Raw genomic sequence first — 8,733 nt, 5'->3', positions numbered from 1 at the left:
GCATTTGTCCTGCAATTTCCTGGCAACCAATTCAAAGCATCCCCTGCCCATAGTTTCCTGGGATAAGCTTCAGCACCCCTGCGACCATCGCTGCAAAAAAAACATTAAAAAGGGAAGCATTTGTGCTCTTTGTTAGCATCATCACTGCAGCACAGAACAGCTGTGCAGTAAGCACGCCTGAAAACACTTAAAGGGACATTTAACAGCCAAATTTATATACGACATCCAGGGGGAAATTGACAAATCCCTACATTTAAAAACCAAATGAGTTCAGAAATTAGAATTTGTTTGTTTTGTTTTTTTAATTTACTGTTTAAGAACACTGTATAGTACAATGTTCTGACTTTTGTTGTAGGTTTTCAAAATTCCCAGTAAAAATTATTTGTTTATTCCGTCCAGATAAACAAACTCGGTCATGTTTACGCTAGTTTGAGCAATAATACCCGGCGAGATGGTAAGGCGACACGGTCTGCTTTGGTTTTGTGTGCCTGGCCCTTTAAGGCACGCTTCATGATGCCTTTTAACCCTCCGCGCTCTTATTTCCTCCATCACTTGAACGCCTCACTTTGGCGTCCAACCTTTCCACAGCACCTCTACGGACGATCACTAATGGAACAAAATCGGCAGAGGTAAATACATTTTTTTGAAATTATATAATCTAAATATTTATCCGAAATCACTCACAACCTTTTATTGTTTTTAAAGGCATTGTTATTCAGCTTAGACGATTGCTGGACAGGTCTTTTCCAACCGAGCAGTTGTCTATGAGTCCGTCTCCATCTTGTTATCAATTATTAATTCTGCTTTAAAACTGCGTTTTTTTCTCCTCTGTACGATCAGACTGGGACGGATACTTGTGGGTAAGCGGTCGTAGTGATGCTAAATATCCTGTTTGGGTTCTGAAGGGATGCGTTACGTAATTATATTGTCGCTTGTGCATTAAAAGCAGGATTCGAACGCGGCACCTCCCCGCACTAGCCGGATGAGTACCGAATCGGGATTACAACAACTAACTGCATCCCAGAAAAAGCTATTTTCTGTATAAATTGATCGTCAACCTTGGTTTTAGCTACTATTTGCTGTGGCCTATTTATTCTTTGGTATCCTTGCGCTCAAACGCCTCATATGTACATATATTATTCATATGAATATTCAATTTAATTGTTTGCAAGGCGTGTCCTCCTTGTTTGATCTGTGTTTTAACTTTAAACACGTGGGTGTGTCGACTAAATGGCTGCCTAAAGCTTCAAAACAGACCGACTTTTTAAAAAGAAGTCAATATTTGTTCTGTGGGATATAAGCAAAAAAGTACACACTGTAATTGTCTTTTAATATTTATTGTGTTCAATTGCATTTTGTTGATCACTTATTGAAAAAATAATTGATTTAAAAGGGACCAACTACCATCCAGGAAAATTTCTATGTTTTTTTCTATTTATTTATTTTTGTTAAGTCGCTTATTCCCCAAAAACTGAGTTAAAACAGACTAATTAGCACCTAGGTTAATTTCTTTCATAGTCCATGTTTTTTTTTTACCCTTTTTTTTAGATAATTGTTTCTCCTTTTTTTCTGTGTAAATTATAGCATTGAATTGCCCATCAGTAATCTAAAAAAATCAAAATAAAATACTTTTGAAAATGAATTTTTAGTACCCTAAAGACAAGATCGCATGTGATAAACCATGTTTGAAGCTAGCTATGTTAGCCAGAAATACAAAGGAGATGCATTTTATCTAAAAAAATATTTCTTAACACAAAGTCATTGCGGCGCAAAAACCTGCCAAAACTGTTTCAACTTACAACGAACTGTTTCTACTCGTGACCGGACGTTTGGTCGCCCGGACGGTTGGTCGCCCGGGTGAATATAATTTTGAGAGCTGGTTTCCACAGTAGATATTTAGATATTAAACTCTCTCTCATGAATATAATTTTGAGAGCTGGTTTCACCAGTAGATATTTAGATATTAATCTCTCTCTCTCTCTCTCTCATGAATATAATTTTGAGAGCTGGTTTCAACAGTAAACTCTCTGTCATGTTGTCAAACGTCTGGCGACCAAACGTCCGGCGACCAAACGTCCGGCGACCAAACGTCCGGCGACCAAACGTCCGGCGACCAAACGTCCGGCGACCAAACGTCCGGCGACCAAACGTCCGGCGACCAAACGTCCGAGTACCGTTTCTACTTACGGACATGCTTTTGATTGTTCTCACTCTGTGTTCTAGGTGAGCTTTCAGTGACAATGAATCGAGTGTAGCCCCCACCCGATTGGTTCATCCCGCCCCGTTGGCCGACGCAACTCTAATGATGGCGACGACTTGCCAGCAAGGCTGCACGCCGGCCGTACGCCTTTGTCAGAAACTCAACCGACTGAAGACGCTGGAAGACGACATGATGGCCACGTCGCTGAAGCGCTGCCTCTCCACCCTGGACCTGACCCTCCTCGGCGTGGGCGGCATGGTGGGCTCCGGCCTCTACGTCCTGACGGGCACCCTGGCCAAAGACATCGTGGGACCCGCCGTCATCGTATCCTTCATTTTTGCCGGTTTTGCCTCTTTGCTGGCGGCGTTTTGCTACGCCGAGTTCGGCGCGCGCATCCCCAAGACGGGATCGGCGTACATGTTCACCTACGTCTCCGTGGGAGAGGTGTGGGCCTTCCTGATTGGCTGGAACGTCATCCTGGAGAACATGATTGGCGGCGCCGCCGTGGCGCGGGCCTGGAGCGGCTATTTGGACTCCATTTTTAACCACGCCATCCAGAACTTCACGGAAACCCACGTCATGCGTTGGGACGTCCCCTTCCTGGCCCATTACCCGGATTTACTGGCGGCGGGGATCCTGGTGGTCGCCTCGCTTTTCATTTCTTTCGGGGTTCAAGTGTCGTCCTACCTCAATCATATTTTTTCCACCATCAGCATGTGCGTCATCGTCTTCATCCTCATTTTTGGATTCATGCTGGCGGAACCGGCCAATTGGAGCCAGAAGGAAGGAGGCTTCGCGCCCTTCGGGTGGTCCGGGATCTTAGCGGGCTCGGCCACGTGCTTCTACGCCTTCGTGGGGTTCGACGTGATCGCCTCGTCCAGCGAGGAGGCCAAGAATCCGCAGAAGGCCGTACCCGTGGCTACGGCGATATCCCTGGCGCTAGCGGCGGCCGCCTACATCCTGGTGTCCACGGTGCTCACCTTGATGGTTCCCTGGCGCACGCTAGACCCCAACTCGGCGTTGTCGGACGCTTTTTTCCGTCGGGGTTACAGTTGGGCTGGAGTCATTGTGGCGGTGGGTTCCATCTGCGGTGAGTGGAACGCTATTAGCTCAAAGCTCAAAGAAAAGAAATTAATCAATACAACAAACTTTCCCGTACACAGTTAAAAACTATTGAAATCTTGCTATTAAGTAACATTAACAGACACATATTTAAATATTTTTCTTCAGAAAATGTGAACCATGTATTGTGTTCAACTTCCCATCTGCGTTTGAGTTTAGAATCCATTTAGCAAAATAAAACCATTATTGCACGGAAATATTTCACATTTCGAACATGAGCGGTTAGTGTGTTGGCCTCACAGTTCTGGGGACCAGGGTTCGATCCCAGGTCCAGACTTTGCTGTGTGGAGTTTGCGTGTTCTCCCTTGGGCTTGCATGGGTTTTCACCGGGCACTCCGGTTTCCTCCCACATCCCAAAAATATGCATCCTAAGCTAATTCTAGGCTAAATTGTCACTAGCTATGAGTGATTTTTCACCCCGTGCCCTGTGATTGGCTGGCCATTGATTCAGGGTGTTCCCTGCCTGGTGCCCATAGTTGGCTTGGATTGACTCCATCACCGCCTGCGACCCTTGTGAGGATATGCGGTTCAGAAAATGAATGAAGAGAAGTTTTGGTTAGCATTGCATTTCTTACTTCAGTCTTGTCCAATGATTGGGCAAAGTTCCGGGACGAAAATTGCAATCATATTCAACAACAGCTCTATTTTAGTTTTATTGTATTTTTGCGATATCCTACTGACGGTTATCAATTTTCCCCTCCAGCCATGAACACCGTCCTCCTCTGCAATCTCTTCTCCCTCCCCCGGATCGTGTACGCCATGGCAGAAGACGGCTTATTCTTCGGGATCTTCGCCCGCGTCAATCCCACCACCAAAGTCCCCGTCAACGCCATCCTGGTTTTCGGCTTCCTCATGGCCACCATGTCCCTGGTCTTCGATCTGGAGGCCCTGGTTCAGTTCTTATCCATCGGAACGCTCCTGGCCTACACCTTCGTAGCGGCCAGCGTGATCGTCCTCCGCTTCCAGCCCGAGAGAAAATCCTCCAAGGGGACGTCCTCCGCGTCCCCCAATCCGAACGGCGAGCCCTCGCCGGCGCCGTCCGAACGTCAGAACATATCGGAGGACGGCGAGGAGCTGAAGCAGTACGAGTCCTTCTCCGACAAGATCCAGTTGGTGGAGAGGCAGAAGAACGGGGAACGGCGAGGACCGGGCCAGCTCAAGGCCTTCTGGGAACCGTACCTGGGCCGCCTCATGGGGGACTGCAAGCCCGGGGAAGTGGTGGCCATTGGCGTTCTGGGTCTGATCGTCAGCTCCGTTTCCTTTTGTGGCGTGCTGGTCTTTGGTGTGGCGCAGCTGCAGCTCCCGTATTGGAGTTACGGCAGCCTCTTGGTCATTTTTAGTCTGGCTTACGTCGTTTGTTTGGTCGTTATTTGGGCTCACGAGCCGCAGACCAACACCAAAACATTCCAGGTGAGAGCGGGGATTCGGTGTAAGTTTATATGGGGGCTATAATTTGACAAATGGAGTCGCAAAAGTAAACAGAAAGGAAAAAATTAACTGTTTTTTTGTTTGTTTTCTTAGGTGCCTCTAGTTCCGCTCATCCCAGGCGTCAGTATTCTCTTTAATGTATTCCTGATGCTGAAGCTCAGTTATTTAACCTGGATAAGGTTCACCATCTGGATTGCCATTGGTAAGTAAGAAGGATTCTATGTTTTGCTTTGGCCACTTTAGATCCGATTTTTAGTTCTAAAATGCTATTGAAAACCTCGTATCTGGATTTGTAAGAATGATGGAATGATTTTTTTTCGCTACTTTATATCAGATTTTTACATGGGAGGTATTTGAAAATAATATTGAAGACCTCATTATTATGTCAGTACAAAAAAGTGGCCAAAATTCTGACTCTATTCTCAGATGTTACTGTATTTCACAAAAATTTGTGCTTAGTTTAGAACAAGGGTGTCGGGCTCGGGTTGGTTCGCGGGCCGCTTTGACGTCAGCTTTTTTTATAGATCTAAAACAATTTTTATTTTAGCTCTTTTTATATGTTTTTAGATTTTACAAAATTATTTTTTAACTAAAAACGCAGGAAAAATTGATTTAAAATGACAATTATTGATTTAAAAGGGGGGAAATCAGGAAATGTAATATACATCTATACTCTTCATTTTAATTTGATCCTTAAACAGAAAGTCACCACTCATGATTTAATTTCCCGGGCCACACAAAATGATGCGGCCGGCCAGATTTGGCCCCCCGACCGCCACTTTGACACATGTGGTTTAGAAGTTCCTTCTCGGTCAAAATTTTGAGAATAAAGTCATTATCGAGGCCATTTTTTTTCTTCTTCCCCCTTTTACCCTTTTCCGTCTCATCATAAAAACAAAAACTGCCTGAACACAATTATGTAATTATTCTCAGATATTATCAAGCATTCTAGTATTTCAATTTATCAATATTTCATTCAGTAAAGGTTTATATATTCACATTTTTTTCTTTCTTTTTTTCCATTTTATCTGTTTTTTTTAGTAACCAAGCTAACGCTTTTAACACCCTTTGTTACGCTAACACAGAGGTGGCAAACACGTGGCTCTCGGGCCACTCCCGGCTCCCTTTTGTATATCCCGTGGCTCTTTGCCTCGTTTCATGTGTGTCTTATTTTTATTTATCTTAAAACATACTCAAATTCATCGGGACACATTTTAAACAAATGATAAATGATATATATTTTTAAAAATTGACGTATTTTGTGGCTCTTTAATTCTTATAGTTTAAAATTTTTGCCTCATTGTGTCGGACTTTTTCACCACTCTTGGCCCAACAGAACCATTTTTAAATGCAAATTCTAATGCGTTTCAGGTCTGGTGGTCTATTTTGGCTACGGAATTTGGCACAGCAAAGAGGGCATGCGAGAGCTGCAAGCCAAAGACATGGCCGCCCGCTACGTGGTGCTGCCGAGCGGAAGCCTGGTGGAAACCGTGGAGTCGGTCCAGCCCGAGCAAGCGGACGCCTCGACGCAACACGCTAGTAACCCCGCCGCGGAAACCGAAGGCTTTGCCGCAAAAAGATGATGCGTGAGCAAAATTAGCCGATCCTCCTCACTGGTTTTGATACTTTTGCTTCCTGTACTCGTCGCTCTGCAATTGTAAGCACAACAAACGTTAAGATTTGCGTCCTCTTGTCTTGTGAAGCATATTTTCCTCTCCTCACCAAAACGCATCTGGTCAAAACGTACGATATATCAAATCTAGTAAATATACTGTACGGTGATTTTTCGGTCAATTTGTTCGGGCAAGGTTTCTTAACAACCCTTTTTTTTACGGACCGTTAACGTTTATAGCGAACCAAAAAAAATCTCAAGATACTAAACTGAGCATAAACGGCAGATATTTGTCAGTTTTTTGAATCTGACAAATATGCAGATTGTTGTCATTTGACAAAAGCTTTACACTTTATGATCATTTGAACCTCGGCAGTTTTTGATTGACATCTTAATTGCCTTTAATTTCTTTTTTTGTGTGCTGTTTTTGTTCTTATTTGCAAATTCTTTCAGCAGGTTTTCTTTGACATTTTAATCACCTTCATTTTTTGTTTTTTTGCTGTTTTTGTTTTTATTTGCAAATTCCTTCAGCAGTTTTTGTTTGATTTTTATGGCCTTCAATTATTATTTTTTTTGCTGTTTTTGTTTTATTGGCAAATTCTTTCAGCAGTTTTTCCTTTGACATTTTAATCACCTTCAATTTATTTAATTTTTGCTCTTTCTGTTTTTATTTGCAAATTCTTTCAGCAGTTTTTTTGACATTTTAATCACCTTCAATTTCTTTTTTTTTTTGCTGTTTTTGTTTTTATTTGCAATTTTTTTCAGCTGTTTTTCTTTGACATTTTAATCACCTTCAATTTCTTTTTCTTTTTTTTGCTCTTTTTTTATTTGCATATTCTTTCAGCAGTTTTTCTTTGACATTTTAATCGCCTTCAATTTTTTTGTTGCCGTTTTTACTTGCAAAATTATTTTGCCTGTGCCTACAGATCTAAAATAGGAAAATCATTTAAACTGCAAACCCTTGCTCGTGACTCTAATGATCTCATAATATAATTATAGATAGCGGTCATGTGTTCATTTTTTCAAACTCTTTATGTAGCAAGCACACATTTGCAAACTGCTAATCTTTAATTTATCCCGACAGGTTCTCTTTAAACGTGTGTGAGGCCTCCTTAATCCCAGATTTTGAGGTGACCCCAGTCCACAGTTTGACCTCAACACCAAATATAAACAGGCTCTCCAAATCTACTATCCATTCCCACATTTAATACCGACAATTTTCCACTATTTGTATCATTTTTTTCATGTCTGCTCATGAAACCGTTGGCCTTAAACACATAAATCAAATAGTTTTATGACGTGGTTAAATTGTGCGAGACGTCAATTACAAAGATAGTCAACAATGTAATTTAATGTTCCAATGTGTAACAACAAAAATGGGAACAGAATGTAAATGCAACGACATTTCTAAAAAAAAATTGCACACTATTTATTTAAAAAAAGATTTTTGGTTAATTTTGGAGGACGTATTGCACCAGGATGTATACATGTATTAGTTTCCTACATTTCCTTCCTGCATTGGTGTTTTCCTGCGTGCAGTCTCAATTTCTATAAGTTATATATGTACGAAAATGATGTGACATCTCACGTAAAATAAATGTTTTGAAGCAGCATTGACGGAAAACGACATTCTTAAGAAATGCAATAGATTTAAGTTGGATAGTTTGATTTATTTTTCCACGTGACTTCATTGTCATTTTGTCAGATGTCCACCGGATGACATTTTAAAGACTTTTAAGTGACTACGAGTTAATAACAAACCATGTGAAAGAGCTTAAGACTTTAAATTACACGCCGGATGACCAAAGTCTACTAATGTGCCAATCAGGGATTACTTTAAAGGTCATGAGTCGTTGGAAAAATGTATCACTTGTCTATTTGTGTAGGAATCGGACTTTCCGATATGTTAATCTGGCTTCTACTATTAAAAATAGTTATTAAAAAAGGTTCATTTAAAGCAAGGGTGTCAGACTCGGGTTGGTTCGCGGGCCGCTTTAACGTCAACTTGATTTCACGTGGGCCGGACCATCTTAGATATAATATTTTGATTTTTTTTTTATAAATGGATTAAAAGAACTGGATTAAAAGCCCTGAATAGTCAGTTTTTTATAGATCTAAAACAATGTTTATTTTAGTTTTTTTATATGTTTTTAGATTTTACAAAATGATTTTTGAACTAAAAACAGAAAAAAATTGATTAAAAAATGACAATTATTGATTTAAAAGGGGGGAAATCAGGAAATTGAATATACATCTATACTCTTCATTTTAATTTGATCCTAAAACAGAAAGTCGCCACTCATCATTTACTTTCCCGGGCCACACAAAATGATGCGGCGGGCCAGATTTGGCCCCCGGGCCGCCACTTTGA

At 41.5% G+C, this 8,733-nt stretch overlaps 1 protein-coding gene across 4 annotated transcripts; it reads left to right on the top strand.

The window, feature by feature from the left end:
- Positions 1–481: 481 nt before the first annotated feature.
- On the top strand, positions 482–7,973 carry slc7a4 (solute carrier family 7 member 4). 4 transcript variants are annotated; one of them, XR_013300377.1, is made up of 6 exons: positions 482–629; positions 2,224–3,290; positions 4,026–4,732; positions 4,844–4,952; positions 6,122–6,407; positions 7,447–7,973. XR_013300377.1 is itself a non-coding variant. In XM_077601355.1 (6 exons), the coding sequence occupies exons 2-5, from the start codon at positions 2,303–2,305 to the stop codon at positions 6,331–6,333; spliced, it is 2,016 nt and encodes a 671-aa protein (XP_077457481.1). In that variant the 5' UTR covers positions 482–629; positions 2,224–2,302; the 3' UTR covers positions 6,334–6,336; positions 7,447–7,973. The 4 variants fall into 4 exon arrangements, 3 of the variants coding, with proteins under 3 accessions (XP_077457481.1, XP_077457480.1, XP_077457482.1); XM_077601355.1 differs by having other exon boundaries at positions 6,122–6,336; XM_077601354.1 differs by having other exon boundaries at positions 6,122–7,973.
- Positions 7,974–8,733: the final 760 nt, after the last annotated feature.

Source organism: Stigmatopora argus, chromosome 5 (assembly GCF_051989625.1).
Source record: "Stigmatopora argus isolate UIUO_Sarg chromosome 5, RoL_Sarg_1.0, whole genome shotgun sequence".
In the NCBI taxonomy this organism is placed as follows: domain Eukaryota; kingdom Metazoa; phylum Chordata; class Actinopteri; order Syngnathiformes; family Syngnathidae; genus Stigmatopora; species Stigmatopora argus.
This window is presented reverse-complemented; position numbering and strand designations above follow the sequence as displayed.

Coding starts and splice junctions, on each gene's coding strand:
- slc7a4 (XM_077601355.1), top strand. CDS start 2,303: ATGATGGCGACGACTTGCCAGCAAGGCTGCACGCCGGCCGTACGCCTT. Junction 4,733..4,843: donor CCAACACCAAAACATTCCAG/GTGAGAGCGGGG, acceptor TTGTTTTCTTAG/GTGCCTCTAGTTCCGCTCAT. Junction 4,953..6,121: donor CACCATCTGGATTGCCATTG/GTAAGTAAGAAG, acceptor AATGCGTTTCAG/GTCTGGTGGTCTATTTTGGC.